General features: G+C 53.5%; 2 protein-coding genes across 3 annotated transcripts; both read left to right on the top strand.

The window, feature by feature from the left end:
* Window positions 1-7,885: 7,885 nt before the first annotated feature.
* LCN2 (lipocalin 2) lies at window positions 7,886-11,455 on the top strand. The gene is made up of 6 exons (XM_004375828.3): window positions 7,886-8,092; window positions 8,364-8,497; window positions 9,753-9,832; window positions 10,003-10,122; window positions 10,356-10,457; window positions 11,238-11,455. The coding sequence occupies exons 1-6, from the start codon at window positions 7,955-7,957 to the stop codon at window positions 11,258-11,260; spliced, it is 597 nt and encodes a 198-aa protein (XP_004375885.2). The 5' UTR covers window positions 7,886-7,954; the 3' UTR covers window positions 11,261-11,455.
* A 5,245-nt stretch (window positions 11,456-16,700) lies between these two features.
* On the top strand, window positions 16,701-20,266 carry BBLN (bublin coiled coil protein). Of its 2 annotated transcripts, none has more exons than XM_023730769.1 (2): window positions 16,701-17,022; window positions 19,784-20,266. In XM_023730769.1, exons 1-2 carry the CDS (start codon window positions 16,821-16,823, stop codon window positions 19,954-19,956), a joined length of 375 nt encoding a protein of 124 aa, XP_023586537.1. In that variant the 5' UTR covers window positions 16,701-16,820; the 3' UTR covers window positions 19,957-20,266. The 2 variants fall into 2 exon arrangements, with proteins under 2 accessions (XP_023586537.1, XP_004375768.1); XM_004375711.2 differs by having other exon boundaries at window positions 16,701-16,899.
* The last annotated feature ends 51 nt before the right edge of the window (window positions 20,267-20,317 follow it).

The following is a 20,317-nucleotide window of genomic DNA, read 5'->3' on the forward strand; positions in this document are numbered from 1 at the left end:
ACTGAGCCCTAGACCTGTGTCTGAACTGTGCAAATCCCAGGGCTCAGTGTGTGTGGGGGGTGGTGGTGGGGAGTGCCACTAAGCCCAGTGAGGACTATGAGGCCCCTGTCCCTGCCCATCTCTCAGCCCCAGCCCCTCTCCAGCCTCTATCTGAACCCCAGTCCTCTACCCCAGCCCTGCGCCTATCCCTGTCCCCAGCCTGGCCTCCCTGACCATGCCCTAGCTTTGGTCCAGCCCTCATTTAAGGGCTGAACAAGTAGGCAGAGCCTCCTTCTCCCACAGCAGGTGAAGGGGCAGAATGCCCTGTCCCAAGCATGGCTATGCTCTCCTGTTGTTGTGGGGCCAGGTAGCCAAGACCCAGGATTCTCAACACAGGAGAGGACAGAGCCTCTGTCCAGGCAGAGCCCAGATCCTGCCAGCCCATGAGTCCTGTTCTGGGCTGAAACTTCTGTGACCTCCTTCTGGCCTCTGACCTTGTTGGCTAGTCACCTCCAGGACACATGCCCCTTCGTGGCTGTGTGACCCCACCTCTCCTGGTTTTCCTCCAGCCTCTCTGGACACCTTTCTCTGTCTCCTTCACCATCTTCTCTTGTGCAGCCCTGCTTCTTAAGAATAGAGTCCCTCAGAGTTCAGTCCTGGCCCTGCTGGGCTCCTAGACACATGCCTTTGGCCACCCCTTCTCTCCCCTGGATTTTGTCATCATCTGTGTCCTGAAGACCCCAGCCTGTGGTTTTCAAGTCAGCCCTCCCCTGATTCCAGGCCTGGGTTTGCAATCACCTCTGGGACAGCTGGGATTCTCCCACGCACCCCTACCTCAATCCAGGCACAACCAGCAAACTTGTCATCTTTTCCAATTAACCACCCACCTTCTCCTCTTCTGCTCCTGCCTTAGTGGCCAAGGGACAACCCAGGAGTCCCGCCAGCCTCTTCACCCTCCATGACTCCCCAGCCCTGCTCCGCCATTTCTCCTCCTCTCCTTGCCAGTTACCCCTCTCTAAAGTGAGTATCCCACTGCCTCTCATCTCATCTGGACCCTACTGAAGCAGGTCCTCACTGGTCTCCCTGCAGTCACTGGTCCCTTTCCCAGATGCCGTCTACAGGAGCCTATCAGAATCCTACCCCCTGCTCTGCCCAATGTCGGATTCTACCTGTCCACCTGATCTGTGACCCAGAGTCTGGACAAGGGAGTGGTCTGTAGAGCCATGATCTCCAGCAGAGACTAGAGAGGGGTCGAAGTATACTCACCAAAGCACTAGTTACTTGGGAAGGACAGTGGTGGGGGTCCAATATTTGGAAACCACTGATACATGGTCAAGAGGAAGGAGATCCACATGTAAAAGAGGAGGGTAGTCCCAGGCAACAGCCTGGACTCCTGCTTGGCTTGGGGTCTTCCTGGGTGGCTAGACGGTGGGTGGTAGACCTCAGATCAGCCATGGAGGAGAATGGGCAAGTGGCCAGGAAAAGACTGGTCACATGGTCAGTAGCCAAGGGGAGATTTACAGAAGTTATGGCCTAGAACAGGGCTTCAGGGTTGGTAGAATCTGGGATCTGTCCCCTTCCAGATAGAGTGACTCCTAGGCTCCAGAATCAGGGGCTGCCAGATCAGCCAGTTGAACACTTACTACTTTCCTGCCAGAGAAGGGGTCTTCACTATCCCTACCCAGTGGGACTTAATCATTGCTTAGGACAGAATTTTTCATTTTTCGGTTGTCCTCAAGTCTATTCCAACTCATGGCAGTCCCAGGTATGCAGAGTGGAATTGTACTCCGTAAGATTTTCAAGGCTGTGACCTTTCAGAAGCAGATCACCAGGCTTTTCTTCCTAGGTGCCTCTGGGTGGGTTCAAATCGCCAACCTTTCTGTTACCATTTGCACCACCCAGGGACTCCTACACACCTATTAGGATAGCTAAAATTAAAAAGACTGACCATACCAAGTGTCGGTGAGAATGTGAAGCAACTGAAACTCTCATACAGTACTGGTAGCGAGTGTAAAACAGTACAATCACTTTGGAAAAAAATTTTGGCAGTTTCTTAAAAAGTTAAGCATATGCCTAACATATGATTCAGCCATTCCACTCCTGTGTAATTACCCAACAGAAATGAAAACCCATATCCACACAAAGACTTGCACACAAATGTTCATAGCAGCTTTATTTGTAATAGGCAAAACCTGGAAAGAACCCAAATGTCCATCAACAGATGAATAGATAAACAAATTGTAGTATATCCATACAATGGAATACTACTCAGCAATAAAAATAACAAACTATTGATATTTGCAACAACATGGATGAATCTCATCATAATTATGTTGAATAAAAAAGAGAAACCCCAAGAGTATGGCCCCCGGACACCCTTTTGGCTCAGTAATGAAGTCATTCCTGAGGTTCACCCTTCAGCCAAAGATTATACAGCCCCATAAAACAAAATGAGACTAATGGGGCACAACAGTCCAGGGACAAGGACTAGAAGGTAGGAGGGGACAGGAAAGCTGGTAATAGGGAACCCAAGGTTGAGAAGGCACAGCATTGACATGTTATGGGTTGGTAACCACCATTGTCATAAAACAGTATGTGCACTAACTGTTTAATGAGAAACTATTTGCTCCGTAAACTTTCATCTAAAGTACGATAAAAAAAAATTTTTTTTAAATTTAAAAAAAGAATATGTGCAGTTTATTGCATGTCTGGTGTTTGTGAGAAGATTTGTTAAAAGCTGATTCTATTTCTGTAACGGTTATAGGACAACTCAGGCTTTTTTTCTTCTTGAACCCATTTTGATAAGTTATAGTTTGCTAGGAAATTTCCCATTTCGTTACTCACAGTATTCTGTTATTATCCTTTTAATGTCTGTAGAATCTATAGTTATGTTCCTTTTTTTTTTTTATTGTACTTCAGGTGAAGGCTTACAGAACAAATAGTTTCTCATGGAACAGTAGTACACATATTGTTTTATGACATTAGTTAACAACCCCACGACATGTCAACCCCCTCTCTTCTCGACCTTTTTTTTTTTTTTTGGTGAAAATATACATAGCCAAAGATACACAAAGATACATTTCAAAAATGTCTACATGCACAGTTCAGTGACATCGACTACGCTCTTCCAATTGTGCTGCTATTCTCACTTTAGATGAAGGTTTACAGAACAAAATAGTTTCTCATTTAACAGTTAGTACACATGTTGCCCTATGACAATGGTTAACAACCTCACAACACATCAACACTGTCCTTACTCAAGTTATGTTCCTTTTTAATTCTTAATATTGTTCATTTGTGCTTTATATTTTTTTGTCTTGTGAAATCTTCCCAAATTTCTATCCATGTTTTTACAAGTCTTTTCCGAGAGTCAGCCTTTGGCTTTTATATTCCTTTGATTTTGTTTCTGTTTTATTAATTTCTGCTCTTAACTTAATTTTCGCCTTCTATTGTCTTTGGTTTTTTATTGTCTTTGGGGTTATTCTGTGGTTTCTTTTCTAAATTCTTACTTTGGATACTTCTCTTATGAATTTGCATGCTTTCTTATTCTAAAACACACATTTAGTAAGATACTATAAACATCCCTTCTTTGTTGTGAGCCCAGCAGGGCGTTAAGAGTCTGTTTTATGCAAGATCTGCTTGTCCGGCAGAGGAGAGCCCTTCAGGGTGTCCAGTCTACTGTTCAGCTAGGATTGCTTTTCAGAAGGACCCGAGCTTGCCTCCTCCCCAAGGTCCATGAAGATGCATTCACCCCTGCCTGCCTATGGGAATCAGCAGCCCCTCAAGGACAGCCCCCTCCTCTCTACTGCCTAGCCACAATCCTTTGCCTTTAGACTTTTCTTGGCAATATCTGACCCCAGTCCACAAGCATGAAGGTCAGAAGTCAGCACCCCCCCCCCTTCAGTGGTTCTGTAAAATGCCCCTCTCTTGGCAGGAGGTCAGGGAAGCAGCTCCCTCCAGTGGGTGCATTATCGGGTGTGCTGGTAGGGGCTGCCTTTCAGAGCAGGGACCCTGTCAGGTGGAAGGGGCAGGAGCCAGGAGATCCTTGAAACCCCCTTGGTGAGTTATGGCATGGAGATGGAGTCATGGAAGTTGGAAAGCTACTTCTGGAAATAAGAGACTCAACCCAAGAACTTACCATAAGTGGTTCTTCCCACTCCCAGGGAAAGGGTGCCCAGCCTGACCCTTCAGTGTCCAAGGAGGTACCAAGAAGCCTGTCTAGTCCCTACCTGCCTGGAGACCTCCTGCCCAGCCCTTCAAACAGGTGAGAGGGGGCTTCTTTGGCCTCAACCATCCATGGCCAGGCTGGATGCTGCTCAAGGGCTTCTGGAAGCCAGACTAGGGACCCAGATTAGATTACCAGGATGCAAGCACCACCAGGGAGTGTCTCACTGCCCTCACAGGTGAATTAGACCAGGGGTGGGCACAGGCCTTTCTGGGAGGACAGGCTGCTGCTGTTTCTTCAGAGGCTTTCCTCTTGGGCGTGGGAATGGGAGGAGAGCGACCCACCAGAGACAGTGGGGGTGGTCTGGACAACATAGTGGGTGGGGGGAGAAGACCCCTATGGGGTGGGGGAGGCAGGAGCCCTTGTTCTCCTGGCTCCTTGCCACAGGGGTGTGACAGTTTTTAAGCTCTTGCAGCTGCTAACCCCAAGCAGGACTCCAAAGGCCCAGCCCTAGCTTCTCCCAAGACAGGGTTGTGCAGGCTGCACTCTAAACAGCTGCCGCTTCCTGGAGACAGAACGCAGGTGGATTGATGTCTCACTGCTGCCCAGCTGGGCCGACACCCGGGGTCCTGCAGGATCAGATCTGCCTCCTCTAGGAACCACAGTGGAAACCAGAGGGGAAGGGGAGATGAGAGAGTGGGTGTTGTACCACACACGGTGACACACTTGTGGTTCAGACCATTACGAGAGCCCCAGGGCCAAGGGACTGCCCCATCTCTAGACAGTGTGAACCCTCGAGCCCCCTCCAAGGGAGTTCTGAGGAGTGCAGGCCTCCAGTGTACTGACCACCCTTGAGCCCTTGGAGCTAGTCAGGAGTCCAAGGTCTACACCATGGTCCTCACCCAGCCCCCCGAGAGCTGAGTCTCACAACTTGTGTGAGGTGTGTGTTGGAGGTTGAGAAGGAGTCCCCCCAACCCTGCTGGACTCTGAAGAGGGTGAGAAGCCTTTCACCTTCATCACCTTTATCCACTGAGTCTGCTAGACCCCTCCCCTTCCTCAGGCAGAAAGCTGTAAGTGCCCCCAGCTGAGCCCCTGCCCCTCCAGCCACAGCCAGCCTAGCGCAGAGCACTCGTTGACCAGGATCTTCCACTTCTTGGCCTGGCCTCTGCCCCAGCCACGGCTATGACCGTCCCTGGACCCCCAAGAGACCTGGCTGGGACACCGCACAGCTGAGACTCAAACAGGCCTCGTCCCCTTCACTCTCATCCCATCCGCCAGCTCCTGGACCATCCAACCTCCAGGACTGTGCTGAGAAAGAAAGCAGGAAGCAGCCAGGTGGGGAAAGGATAATGAGATGATTGTCACTGGTGTCACCAGAGGCAAAGCCCGATGGCAGAGACAGGGACACAGAGAGAGACAAGGCCAAAACCAAGAAAACCAAACCTGTTGCCTCCAAGTCGATTTCAACACACAGCGACCCTATAGGACCGAGTAGAAGTGCTTCATAGGGTTTCCAAGGCTGTAATCTTTATGGAAGCAGACTGCCACATCTTTCTCCTGCAGAGCAGCTGGTGGGTTCAAACCACTGACCTTTTGGTTAGCAGCCGAGTGCTTAACCACTGTACCACCAGGGCTCCTTGAGACAAGGCCAGTGGGTCTGAAAGAGGCCTGGAGCCAGTTCAGATAGAAGAATGGGACCGATGTGGGTTTGGACAGAAACTCAAAGAAGACCTCATGCAGGGACACCCAAATTCCCAGGTTCTGTCCTGCATGGCCTCATTGAATCTGTAGAGGGGGAAGCTGGAGGGGTGGGGTACATGCACCTAGAGGAGCCAGGATTCAAACTCAGCCTGGGGGCCCCTGGGCTAGGCTGTCCCCCTCCTACACCCAGCCCTAGTTCTCTCATAATGCACAGCCTGTGCCTCCCCTCGCCCCTTGCCCCATTTCATGTCCTGGAGCCCCACCTGGGGTGACTCTGCCTCCTGACTTCCAGGGTCCAGAATACTCTGTCCAGTGTATCTTCAATGATCCAGGGTGCTGACCCTCCCCTAACTTAAAATTATTTGGGGCTCCATCCACCAGTATCCCCATTTCCAACAGTTACCACAGGCTCAAAGTTACCTTTTAAGGTCAAAGAAAGTAGCATCTTTGAACAGGGGTTGAGCCACCAGGGGCTGTGAGGCCAGAGGTCGGGGGGGCGGGCTTTGGTGGCAACATCAACATTGTTCGCGTGCAGTTTTGCTCATTTTCTCTTCCTGCCCTTTCATCACCCCCACAGGGAGGGCAAGACAGGCTTGAGAGGGCTGGGGTGTGTGTGTGTCTAGTGGGGGCTGAGGCTGCACCCTGCCTACCAGCTTAGGACTCCCTCCAAAGCTGCTTCACTCAGGGCCCTGCTGCCCCAGAGCTCAGGTTTGGGACACTGATTCCTAAGCAGCTGTTGGGTAGAGCCAGTGGGGTCCCTGTGAGGCCCATCTGAGGCAGCAAACCCTCAATTCAGCCTGAGGTCAGAAAGAGGGCACTAGGTGTTCAGGATAGCCTTGGTCCTCATGGGTGAACCATCTCTGGGAGATACTGCAGCGGGGCTGGGACCCGTCACTGCCTCCCAAGGACACTGGCCAGGCCCCTAGTGAGGAAACTTTCTCTCCAGGACAAAGCTGAGATCAACTATCTCTGGGAGACGCTGGGCATCCAGCCCAAGGCCCAGGCTTGTCTCCAATCTGCCTGGCCAGAGACGGGGGGTGGTCTTGATAACCTCTCAAGGCTAAGCCCATGTCCTCACACTCTCGGTGACTCAAAGCAACTAGTATCCAGAGCAGCAGGGCGGAGCACCCACCTTGGGGCCCAGCCCACCAGGCTAAAGGTATGCCTGCCCTACCAAGGGCAGATGCACACCCCTCATCTTTCCCACACCAGGGCTCCAGAATGGAGCTGGGACTGCGGTCTAAGTGCTTTGCTCTGCTGAAGGCCACATATGTGGCCCACGTGTCCCCTTTGGGGTCTCTGCCCACTGGGCCCCCAATGACTGCCTAGAGTGCTGCAAATGGGACATAGAGGAGGGGATGCACTGACTTAAGGCGGGGAGCACTCCCAAGCTGAGGCGCACTTCCAGGTCAGTCTCTCTGGCATCTCACCCTGTGCCAGGGCCTGGTGTGGGCTCCTGGGAGGGCCAGGATCTGGACTCAGCTGGCTCAGAGTAGAGACACTGTGTCCTCTCCTGTCAGGAAGGTCCACTGTCAGCCACCACCCACCCACCGCCCCCCTGACCCCACCCCCTTCCCTGTCCTTTAGGAGAACCAGGAAACAGCACATCGTCTGGGGGGTAAGGCATTCTGTTTTCAGTAGGTGCAGGGAGGGGGCCTCGCCACACATGCCCCACCCTGGGCTTAAGAGCAAGGGCTCATGAAGGTCAGAGATGACAGCTTGTCCAGCTCAGGGATCAAATTCAGAGTGAAGGGAAGGGGCACAAAGAATGCGGAGGTGCCCTCATGCCTGCAGGAAGTGCAGGGCTCTGGGGAATGTCCCTCCCACCACCCTTCCCGCAGCCCTTCCTGCCCCTCTATTTTGCACAATCCTGACCTGGAGGAGAAAGGGGAAGAAATCTTGCTAAATGTTTCAGAAGGAGTTGCTGGCAATTGCCTCACCCTTCCTGGATTTGGTAAAGGATGGACCACCCCACCCTGGGGCGGGCTGGCAGCCAGGTAGGCCTATAAATAGAATCTCCAGGCTAGTCTCCTCACTCGCCTCCTCTTCCTTCATTACCTGCCAGGCTCAGTAGCTGCCTGGAACTCAGGCTTCCTCAGCCCAGGAACCATGCCCCTAAGCCTCCTGTGGCTCGGCCTCACCCTGTTGGGAGCCTTGCAGACCCAGGCCCGGAGACATACCCCGGACCTGATCCCGGCCCCTCCTCTGCTCAGGGTCCCTCTGCAGCCAGACTTCCAGCACGACAAGGTAAGGGGCCTGGAGGGGCATCCTGCAGGGAGGGCCCAGGGAGGAATGGGGGTAGAGGGGCAGAGACTTAAAGAGTCCTTTTGTTGGGGAGGGGGGCACTACTCAGGGAGTCCAGGGCCCAGGCTTCAGTCCAGCCCTGCCTACAGGTCCCCTGATGGAAGACCCCTGCCCCTCTGGGCCAGGTTTCCCAGAGGTGCCAGCAGGGATGGGGCAAGAGGGAGGGTTGCTGGGTCTGTACCTGGGCTCTGCCCATCATCAGTCCCCTCTGCAGTTCCAGGGCAAGTGGTACGTCATCGGCCTGGGGGGCAATGCAGTTTCGAAAGAACAAGGCCAATTTAAGATGTACGCTACCACCTACGAGCTGAAAGAAGATGGCAGCTACAATGTTACCTCCACCCTACTCAAGTGAGAGCCGCCTCCCCCTGGGGCAGCACTTGGGACCTGGGAGCCTACCCCAGGGGTCTGAGAAGCAGACAGATGTCAAAGCCACGGGATGACTCAAGCTGAGTGATACAGTTATTCATCCCACGGCTCCTTACTGGATTAATTCATTTATTCATTCATCCAACCAACGTTTAGTGGTCACTTCAGTGCAGACACACACAAGACACTGGTGGAACTGGCACAGACAATCCTCAGCAAACAAGATGGAGAGATTAGGGGTGTCCTGGAGCTGGAGGAAGGATACTGGATGCAGCCTAGAATCCCACCTGAGTCTTCTTGGAGGCCTTCTGGGGAGGTGGCCTCTGGGCTGGGCCTTGAAGAAGCTAACCTGCCTCAGAAGGAGGTATAGGGCATTCACTGCAGGAGACAGTTGAGTCAGAGAGAGCTGCTCCTTCAGGAAGCAGGCAGCCGTCAGCCTGGGTGCCCTGAACAGGAGCTGGCAGGGTCCTGGGGCTACAGCGGGGAAGGGAATGCAGGGTGCAGAGTGGGATGATGGGAGACCGGAGAAAGTGAGGCTGGTCAGTCACACAGGTGAAGATGACAGGGGCAGGGCAGATTAGGATTTGGAGAGGGGGAACTAAGAATAATCCCACCCCTGCAGGTTTCTGGCTCTAGCAACTGGGTGGTCTGGGGCTGCAGCATTTGTGGAGCAAGGAGCAGAGGAAGGCACATTTGGAGAGCTAAGTTCTGGGCTGCCAGGAAGGGGGGCAGGATGACCCCTGTTCTCAGAGGGTGGGACTCGGGAGAGGTCAGTGTTGGTCTAAGAGCTAGTGGCGTTCTTGGCATGGAGCAGACTAGAGTCTCAGAGGGTAAATCACCCAGGAGAGGTTATAGAAAGGGAAGCAGCAAGAAAAGAGTAGGGAGTGAATGAGTGCTGGGGGTGGGGCAGTAGGTAGGGAAAGCCACCCAGGGGAGGCAGCCCTGAGGAGAGGACAGTGGGTGCTGCAGGGAGGGTCTGAACAGGGTCAGGTGGCCTGGGGCAGCAGGCCAGGCAGGGACAACCAGGGACAGGCTCACAGGGGAAACAGCCAGGCTCATCAAGTTGCGTGGGGTGGAACCTCCTGCTGTAGAAGGGGGATGAGCTGTCGTGGGTTGGGCTGGGCTGGGGACATCAGAATCCCAGCCCCTCCAGCTGCAGCCCTGGCCCCCATCTTGTCCAGCCCAGGGGGCCCAAGCCTGTGTCATCTCTCTCACTGCCCATCTCTCACTCCCACAGGAATGAGGATTGTTACCACTGGATTAGAACTTTTGTCCCAAGTTTCCTGCCAGGCCAGTTCAACCTGGGCAACATTAAGAGTGAGTCGCAGTTGAGGCATGGGCCCTGGGCTCAGGGGCTCGGATCCTTCCAGATCCTCCCAGAAGGGGCACAGACCACCCTACCCCTCTATACAGATGATATTATACGGGGTAGGGGGCAGCCCCTTCCTCCCCCAGGGCAGGGTTTACCCCTTGTCACCCACCCGCAGGTTTCCCAGATTTGCACAGCTACACGGTGCGGGTGGCAGCCACCAACTACAACCAGTTTGCCATAGTGTTCTTCAAGAAGGTTACTAAAAATCAGGAGTACTTCAAGACCACCCTGTACGGTGAGTCCTCACCCCTGCTCCTCGGAGACCCAGCTCCTAGCCACACTCGAGACAGGGGAGGTCCATCCCCACCCAGACCCCAAGATCCCCTCCAGCTCTGCTCTAAACTCCTGGGAGGCCAGGGAGAGAGGTCTTTCCTTAAACCCTCTGTGAGGAAGGGGTCTGAGGTCTCCTTCCCTCATTCAAAATATTTATGGAGTGTTTACGGGTTGAACCGGCTGTCTTGGCCACAGGGAGAACCAAGGAGCTGACCACCGAGCTGAAGGAGCGCTTCGTTCGCTTTGCCAAATCTCTGGGCCTCACTGATGACCACATCATCTTCTCTGTCCCAATTGGTAATGGCTGGTCAGGGGAAGGAGAAGGGGACATGGGGACTGTCCAGGCCTGATGCCTCTGCACCAGGGAATGGGAGGGAGGAGGACTCGGTCCTCTGCTCCAGTCACTGGGGTCTGAGGGATGGATGGCCCAGGAGCCCCATGGAAGCCACTTTGGGTTCAGGAAGACCCTGTCCCACCCTGGGTCTGTGGGCCCTGCGGGGATCTGGGCCCCAAGTGCTCCTCCCCAACAGGTTACCAGGATGGAAGTTTCAGGTCCAGGTCCAGGTCCAGTGTCACTGCCCTGGGCTACCTCCCCCCACCCTGGGTCCTGCTGTCCTGAGCCAACTCCCCTCACCCTGGGGCTTGCTCTCCACTGACTTGGGAGGTGCCTTTGTCTTCAGGTGACCTGGTCTGGGCAGAGAGCTCCTGCTAGCCCACTCAGAAAGCCCCCAGCTTCCAGGCTGAGAGGCTGCCAGGGTTCAGCCAGAAAACAGGCAGGAGGCCTAGGTGCCTATGCAGGTGTGGGGCTGGGCCTCACTTGCCTTCTGGGTGTCCCCAGGTCAGCCCTCTCCCAGGCCTTTCTCCCACATTCTCCCTCCTCTTCCTGCTCCTGCCCACCCCCTTCATTGGCTCCTCTGTGACTCCATCCCTGAAGGGAACCCCGAGACCTGCTAATGGGCCATGCTGGGGCCTGGGACAGTGCAGGGGAATTGCAGGGGCCCAGGCAGTCAGGTTTCACACGCACACACACATACATACACACACCCCTGCTGTTCTGACTGACTCTTTCCCCTACAGACCAGTGCATCGATGATGCATGACTGCAGTGAGTATGGCTGCCCTGAGGAGGGGCTGGCCTCTGCCCAGCGTGCCCCCAGCCACCCTCACCAGCCCCAACAGCAGTGAGAGAGCCAGAAGACCCTCCACTTGGCGTGGCCTGAGGAGCATGCTCCCTGTTCCTGGCCACCTTCCTGATCCAGCCCGTATTGCCTGCTAAATAAACACATACCACTAGGGCCCTGAGACTGTGCTCCTTGACGCCTGGGCCATGGGAGGAGGGGCAAGGGGCAGGTTCTCACTGGCATCGCTCCTAGGGCCCCTCGGTTCCCATCAAGGGATGGAGGCCACAGAACCCACACAGATGTTAGAGCTACAGAGCAAAGGGGCAAAGGGAAGAAGATTCAAGGGGCTGCTTCAGCCCTCTCACAGGTGACTGCCCCCGAGCCCTTCCATGCAGAAATACCTCACTCACTCCTGCTTTGATTGAGCATTTCCAAGCTCCCAACCCTGGGCAGCTCTCACATGCCCCTGCCTGCAAAGGGCACCCAGTCCAGAAGATAGATGGGGCCTTACCTCATGACCACACTCAGATGCCTGCAACAGGCTCCGCAGCAGAGGCCCAGCCAGGGCTGAGAGCTGCAGGGGCCCTAGAGTGGCTGAGGTGCAGCTGCCCCCATCTCTCCGGGACCCATGTGGGTACTGGGACATAGCAGCCTAGGCAGAAAGGGTGCACGCCCAGCCTGAGGCTATGCCAGGCAGAGAGATCAACAGGGGTGGTCCCCTGACCCCTGCCAGGCCCCTGTGGGCCCAGTATCTACCCTTCTGCCCTCACTTGATAGGTGGCAGTGCCCATGCTGACCATTCAGAATTTTGTCTCTGACGCCATGCCTCCCCCATGATCACTTCTGGACCACTCTGGGGACCATTCTGAAGCCAAGGATGGGGGTGGAGGGTGGGGAGGTAGGGGGTTGGAAGGGTGATGCTACCAGCTTCTAGGTAGAAGACTCCAAAACTCCAGGCCCTGGGATCAGGAGTCTGTACCCACTGCTTGGCTGGGCCTGTGTTCTGGGGATGAGCAAAGCCCTGTCCACTCACTGGCCACAGTTGCAGCTCCTCTGTGTCTGCATCATACAACAGGAATTTCTTCCCTGACCTCTTCTCCTCTCGCAAGGTCAGAGGCCAGAGGGAGTGGGGCCCTGAAGAAACTTGGCTACCCACCCCATAGACATACACACCTGTCTAGGGGCAGGGGGAGATACTGGAGCTGTGAGCAGTCCCAGCCTCAGTCCCCCAGATAACAGGACAGGCCTGAGACTCACTTCCACCAAATGCTGCAGCAGCCTTGGAAAGTGGGGCTAGACTCTGGGCAGACCAGCTTGGTGCAGGCTGCGAGCGAGAGACGGGGGCCCATGCCCAAGCCTAAAAAGGCCCCAGACTGAAATGGGAGTCCAGTGAACTATGGCCAGATATCCAAAGCTGGCCAAGGGGAAGAAGCTGAGACCAGCATGCATGACCTCCAGCTCCACTGTGGGCAGCAGATCCAGCTTCTTTACCTTGGCCCAAGCTTCCTGTCACCACCCAGGCCCTCTGGGCCTTTAAGGAACAAGCTCTTAGGGCACAAATCGGGCATTGTGTTTTCTCCTGAGTCAACAGGTATATTAGTTTCTTCTGGATGCCTTAACAAATTCCCACACGCTTGGTTGCTTGAAACAATACACATTTGTTCTCTTACAGTTCTGAAGGTCAGAAGTTTGAAATCAGTTTCACTGAGCCGAAATCAAGGTGTTGGCAGGGTGTCATGGATTGAATTGTGTTCCCCAAAAATATCTGTCAACTTGGCTAGGTCATGATTCCCAGTATTAAATGATTCTCTACCATTTTATCATCTGATGTGATTTCCCTATGTGTTGTAAATGCTATCACTGTGATGTAATAAAATGGATTAGTGGCAGTTATATTGAGGTCTATAACATTAGGCAGTGTCTTAAGCCAATCTCTTTTGAGATACAAAAGAGAGAAGTGAGCAGAGAGACATGGAGATCTCATACCACCAAGAAAGCAGCACTGGGAGCAGAGTGTGTCCTTTGGACCTGAGGTTCCTGTGCAGAGAAACTCCCAGACCAAGGGAAGACTGATGACAAGGACCTTCCCCTGGAGCCGGCACCCTCAATTTGGACTTGTAGCCTACTAGACTGTAAGAGAATAAGTTTCTCTTTGTTAAAGTCATCCACTTGTGGTATTTCTGTTATAGCAGCACTAGATGACTAAGACACAGGGCAACACTCCATGAGAAGGGTCTAGAAGAGAATCAGTAATCTTGCCTTTTCCAGTTTCTAGAACAGTATTCCTTGGTTTATGGCCCCTTTTTCCATCTTTAAATCCAACAGTATAGCATCTTCCAATCTCTCTCTCTCTCTGCTGAGCTCCTCATATCGCCTTCTCTTTTCTGTCTGTAGTCAAAGCTCCCTCTGCTTACCTCTTATAAGGATACTATGATTAAATTTAGGGATACCTGGATAGTCCAGGATAACCTCTCCATCTTGAAATCATTAATCACTTCCACAAAAATCTTTTTCCCAGATGTTGTTGTTAGGTGCTGTCAACTCAGTTCCGACTCATAGTGCCCATGTACAAGAGAACGCAACACTGCCCAGTCCTGTGCCATCCTCATAATCATTGTTATACTTGAGCCCATCATTGCAGCCACTATATCAATCCATCTCATTGAGGGTCTTCCTCTTTTTTCTTGACCCTCTCCTTTACCAAGCATGATGTCCTTCTCCAGGGACTGATCCTCCTTGATAACATGTCCAAAGTATGTGAGACAAAGTCTTGCCATCCTTGCTTCTAAGGAGCATTCTGTGTTGTACTTCTTCCAAGATAGATTTGTTCGTTCTTTTGGCAGTCTATGGTATCTTCAATATTCTTTGCCAAATCAGGTAACATTTATAGGTTCCAGGGATTAGGACCTGGATATCTTTGGGGCCATTAGTCAGCCCAGCACACAGGATTGGAGAGAGAATGGTGATAGGGCTCATGAGATGGAGGATGAGAGGGTCCCCATCCTAGGTGGGAAGTGTCCAGCTGCCCCAGAGGTAGGGCCGAGCCAAGGCACATACCCCCTCCTTCAATCAGGGCCAGCTGATAGAGGGAGTGGCTGTTCTCTCCTCTGGTCTGGTGTGTGGGCCTATACCACAGGTGTGGGATGGGTGGGATCTAGGTCAGCTCTGCTCTCTGGGACTGGAGAAGGTGCCAGCCACAAAGGTGGCCTCTGCCTCCTGCCCTCCTCTTTCAGCCACATGGGTAGCAGGGCCCAGTCCTGTTCCAGGATGAAGTCTCTTTCATAAGTAGAGGATGAGACCACAGTTTTGTTCCATCCACCCATCCTGCTCCCTCCAGGATCACGAGCTTCCACTGGGCTGCTCTTAGACCCTGGCTGGAAGCCAAGCCAGGCCCATGAATAGGGGTCTCCCAGTGCCCTCCACTTCTGTCGCTTCCCTCCCTCTGCCTACGCCCATGGCACTAGGCCCCAGCATCTGTTTAGGCTCTGGAGAATGGCCACTCCTCAAATGTTGTGGGTGGAGCTGGTCCTGCTGGGGAGTCTGGGGTCTGGGGGTCCTACAGACCCTGGCCCTGGTCCCTAACCCCGGGCCCCAGGCTCAGGTCTCTGCAGCCCAACTTCCAACAGGAGAAGGTGAGGGACTTCCCTGCCCAGTCCCCATGTTGGGATGGGGGTCCTAACAGTGGAAGGATCTGCTCCCTGGGACTGGTTGTCTTCCTGGGAAAGGCGAGGCTGAGCCAGGGCCGTGCAGGTTGGAGGTCTGAGTGGGGCTGAGAAGGAAGGACGGCTGGGCATTTGCCCCATGCTGACCCATAAGAGATCCTCCTTGGGACAATGGCATTTCACCAACCAGAAGAGCAGAACTCTGTGTCCCCTGACACTTTTCTGTATCTGCTATCTTCTAGATATTTCAAATATGTGGGATCATACAATATTTGTCTTTTTGTGTCTAAATTATTTCACTCACCATAAGGTTTTCAAGGTTTATCTAAGTCGTAGCATGTATCAAAACTTCATTTCTCTTTATGACGAGTGATACTCCATTATGTGTATGTACCATATTTTGTTTATCCGTTCATCTATTAATGGACATTTAAGATGTTTCTACTTTTTGGCTATTGTGAATAGTGCTGCAATGAACATTGGTGTACAAGTTTCTGTTAGCATTCCTGCTTTCAATCCTTTTGGGCATATACCTAGAAGTGGAATTGCTGGGTCATATAGTAGTTCTATGTTTAACTTTTTGAGGAACTGCCAAACTGTTTTCCACAGCGGCTGCATCATTTTGCATTTCCACCAGCAATGGGTGAGGAGTCAGTTAAGTTGTACCTATTACCTGTTGCTGTCAAGATGATTCTGACTCATGGTGACCCTGTGTGTTACAGAGTAGTACTGAGCTCCGTAGGGTTTTCTTAGCTATAATCTTTATGGAAGCAGACTGCCAGGCCTTTCTTCCACCATGCTGCCAGGTGGGTTTGAACCACCAACCTTTAGGTTAGTGGACAAGCACAAACTGTGCCGCTCAGGGACCCTGTTAGGTTGTACGAGTCCTTTATATATTCTGGATATTAAACTATTGTCAGATATATGGTTCCTCAAAATTTTCTCCCAATCTTTAGGTTATCTCTTCTCTTTGTTGATAAAGTCAGCAAACTATTTTCTTTATAACATGAAACACAGTCCTAGGTGGGGTTTGGGAAAAGCAGAAGCTTAGGGGGAGCCTCACTCTTTGCCCCTGCCCCCAAGCCTAGGGATGGGGATCTTCCTAAAACGGACTTTCCTCTACTTTCCGGTCCAGGGTTGGAGTCCCGACCGAATTCCCACTCTCAGGATCTGGCCGGCTGGGACAGGGCAGCCATTGAGAGCCCCAGGAGAACTGAAGGGCCGGCAGGCCCAGGACAGGGGATGGGGTGGGCCACCTCCGTTGGGCTGGGGGTGGGGGAGGAGGTAGCCCCTCCGTGACTCTTAGGAGAGCTGCAGAACGGAAATTTTTCCGAAGCCATAGGAAGACTTGGAAACCACGCGTCTCAGATTTTGCCCACAGTGATGGTCTGGTCCGCCGACAGGGAGGTCCCCAGCGGTAGAAAGAGGAAAGTGGGAGTCTCGGGCTGCTCTCCCCCCTCTGACAGGCCCGTTTGCCTTACCTGAATGCCAGTCGATCCACGCTTAGGCTTCTCCTCTGGGACCAGGAGAGGGGCGGGGCTTCGGGGCAGAGGCGGGATGTGGGCGGAGCTCTGACTGTGAGGCAGGGCGGGGTGGGGCCTGGGCTGAGTGAAGGCGGAGTCTGACGGTGGGGCGGGACAGAGCTTGGGTCGCGGAGGCGGGGTCTGGAAGTGGGACGGGACGGGGGCGGAGCTGGAGCCGCGGGATGCGGGCAGCGGGGGCGGGACTTGGACCTCCAGGCCGCGTCCCGCCCCCTCGTTCCACTCTTCCGGCCTGGCGTTCTGCCCACTGCTGCTACGTTCCGCCCAGCGCCGGCTTTCGGTGCGACGGTCCTGGTGTTCCATCTTCTTGCGGCCCCTGTGGCGCCCGAGCCTGCGATGTCGGGCCCCAACGGGGACCTAGGCATGCCGGTGGAGGCGGGTGCGGAAGGGGAGGACGACGGCTTCGGGGAAGCAGGTGACAGAGAGGGGCAGCTGAAGCTACCTTTGCCTTTGCAGGGGTGCCCTCCTGGGGATGGGAATTGGGGCCAGGTTTGGAGCTTGGAAGGGACCGAAGAGCCCTCTTCTCTCCCATCCCTGGGTGAGTGCTGAGTTGCAGGCGCCGCCTCGGGGGTGCAGGGCGAGCGCTTGCGAGCGGGTCCTTGGAAAGTGCAGCATTGGAAAACTGGACGATCTGCCTCGGTTTACAGGTGGGGAAACTGAGGCAACTTCAGGGACATTTGGCCGTTTGGGATTTGCTCTAGCCACTTCCTTCAGCCTCTACGGAGACGGAGGCACCTGAGGGGGGTGGGGCCGGGTTTGGGCCTGCTTGGATTAGCAGGAGGCGCTGACGGGTGGGTGCGCTCGCTCTGCTGAGTCAGCATCCCCAGGCCCCTGGCTTTGCTGTTGTGGTCTCCATCCAAGCCTTGCTGATGTGACCTGTTTACAAAGCAGCCTGTTGAATGCAGAGGAATTTGGGGGTGGAGGGCAAAGTGTGGAGACAGAACCAGTGGCTCCCATTCCACCCTCTAGAGCCTCAGTTTCCTCGTCTGTAAATTAGGAATAATGATTAACCTCTCTCTCACTGAGATGTGTCTGGATTAAATGAGAAAATGAACGGAAAATACTTAGCTGGTTTCCAAGCATGTAACTGTCCAGTAAGTGGTTATTATTATTATTATTCTCTTTAGTGTAATAAAGACTGGTTTATTAACTTAGAGGAAAAAACTTAGTAAATGTGGGGTAAGTATGATTTTTTTTTCTTTTTGGACAGCTATATTGAGATATCATTCACATACCATACAATATAGCCATTTAAAGTGTACAATTCAATAGTTTTTAGTATATTCACAGAGTTGTGAAGCCATCACCACAATCAGTTTTAGAACATTTTTATCACCCAGGGTCTGCTTTCAATAAAGAGATAGAAGCCCTCCCACTGGGGAGCTGAGTGGTGGGCTCTAGGTCTGCCTTGGGAAATGCTGGTGGCCTGTATCGATATGTGTGTAATCACTATTGGCAGGAGGACCTTGGCCAGGCAGTGCTGCAGCTGTGGTGGGGGCATCTGGAAGGGCCTCCCAGGAAGGTCACATTGAATGATGTTGGCAGATTCACAGGACTTAGAACAGTGGGAAAGAGGGTGTCCCAGGCAGAAGGCAAAGGCTTGGAGCTGGAAAGTGCCCTTGACACAGAAAAAGCTCGGCACAGGAGTGGTGTGGGGACACCTGCTTCCCCCATCCCTTCTCCTGGCTTGTGTCCCATGACACATAATGCAAAATATTGATAATAATGACCATCGATAAAGTACTTGCTGCGGCCAGACCCTATCTGAACTCTTGATATATTTCTATCCTCACAACCACCCAGTTCTTATCCCCCTTTTCCGGAGAGATACAATAACTTGCTGGGACTTGGCAGAGCTGGACGTCAAACCCAGGTCTGCCTATCCCCCAAGTCTGAGTCTTGGCCCTGCCACTGACCCACTGGAAGTCCCTGGGCAGGTCCCTGCCTTTGAGGCCTCGGTTTCTCCATCTGTACCACTAAAGAGTTGGACTCTAAGATGCAGCCGAGACTTGCCAGGACTTTCCTCTGTGAGGCATGTCATCCATGAAGTGATGGGTGCCCTTCCCCATGAATGCAGACACATTAGCACCCACATCCCAGTCATGCTCTTCTGGCCCTGGCCGTTTCCAACCACTACCAGCTACTTCCCCTTTGGTCCTGAGTAAGCAGCTGAGCATGTCTGAGCCACAGGGGCCTGAGTCATGGGCTGGCTCAGAACTGGCTTCTGCATTGGGCACAGGCAAGGGACATTGTGTTGCTGAGAGAACTGGTCAGGAGTGGCCATGGAGGAAGGAGGCCAGGGAAGACTTCTTGAAGGAGGAGGTGTTTTGAACTGGTCCTTGAAAGGTTGTTGTGGTTGGGACATTCCAGGTGGCCGGGACAGTTGAGCAAAGGCACAGAGGCTAGAAATCAGAAGCTTCATTCATTCATTCATTCTTTCATCCAACAAAATGCTAATTGTGTGACAGTGACAGCACTGGGGAAGCATTAGTGAACAAGACAAGACCCGTACACAAATAACCACAGCAGTAAATCCTGAGACAAGGGCTGTGGAGGTGAGGAGACCAGTGGGGTCAGGAATAGAGGCCTGATCCAGTCTGGGGCATCAGGAGGGCTCCCTGTGATACCATCCATGCTGAGACTTGAAGGATAAGTGGGACCCATCCAGGAGGAGAGGAAGGAAGGAAGACAGAAAGAGGACGCAGAGCGTTCCAGGCAGAGGCAATGGCATGTTCAAAGGGCCTGAGGTAGGCAGAGGCAGGTGTGAGGGTGGAAAAGAAAAGGCATGGGAGGTGGTGCTCAAGAAGGGAGCAGGGGTGGGTCCTGTTGCAGGACCTTGGAGAGTCTGGTGGGTGCTTTGGGCTTTATCCTGAGGGTGGAGGGAACCACAGAATGCTGGAGAATAGGGCCTGCCTGGGGAGGAGAGGAGGTGAGGCAGGACCTGGGGATAGATGCCTTGAATGCCCGACACAGGAACATGGGCTTTGGGCTCTAGGCATCTACTGAGGGAAGCAGAGAGGAGACCTGGAACGTAGCAGGACTTCCCAGGTAAGAAACTGTCTGGCTGACCATCCTGTGACCACCCTAATCCTAGGGAAAAGCCTTTCCCTTTTTGGTATCCATCCATTTTCCAGATGGTGAGATTGAGGCTCAGGAAGTGGTAGGGACTTGCTCAAGGTCCCTTTGATGCTATCTCCCAGCCCCCAAGGTAGGCCAGCTGGGGGACAGTGTGTTTGTGGGGGTAGTTCTGAGTCTCAAGGAGGCATGAGACCTGGGCTGTGTCTTCCCCTTCCTCCCAGAATACGCTGCCATCAACTCCATGCTGGACCAAATCAACTCTTGCCTGGACCACCTAGAGGAAAAGAATGACCACCTCCACGCCCGCCTCCAGGAGCTGCTCGAGTCCAACAGGCAAACGCGCCTCGAGTTCCAGCAGCAGCTTGGGGAGGCCTCCAGTGATGCCACCCACTAGGCTCTGGGAGAGCCCAACCAGGCCCCAACCCTGCCTCCCCAAGCCAGGCTCTGGCCTGGACACTCACCACCTGGCTTAGGTACCTTCTCAAGGGCTGGCTTGTGGATCCCATGGTGGGTCTGCCTGTCTGGGCCACCCTCTTGGCACTCCCCTTTGCCTGCCTGAGCCGGCCCCCACTGCCCGGCATCCCCTCCTGGAGCCAGGTCATGGGCTTGCCATCCACTCACATTGCCTGCCTGCCCAACTTTTGAGCACTCCCCACTCTACCCAGGCCTTGAGTGTCCACATTAAACTGGTCTCTCTACCACCACTGCACCTCTCTTCTCTGTACCCTGGGATGAGGACCCCAGTGGCCTCTGGA

This window comes from Trichechus manatus, unplaced genomic scaffold, assembly GCF_000243295.1.
Source record: "Trichechus manatus latirostris isolate Lorelei unplaced genomic scaffold, TriManLat1.0 scaffold00038, whole genome shotgun sequence".
NCBI classification, from domain to species: Eukaryota; Metazoa; Chordata; class Mammalia; order Sirenia; family Trichechidae; genus Trichechus; species Trichechus manatus.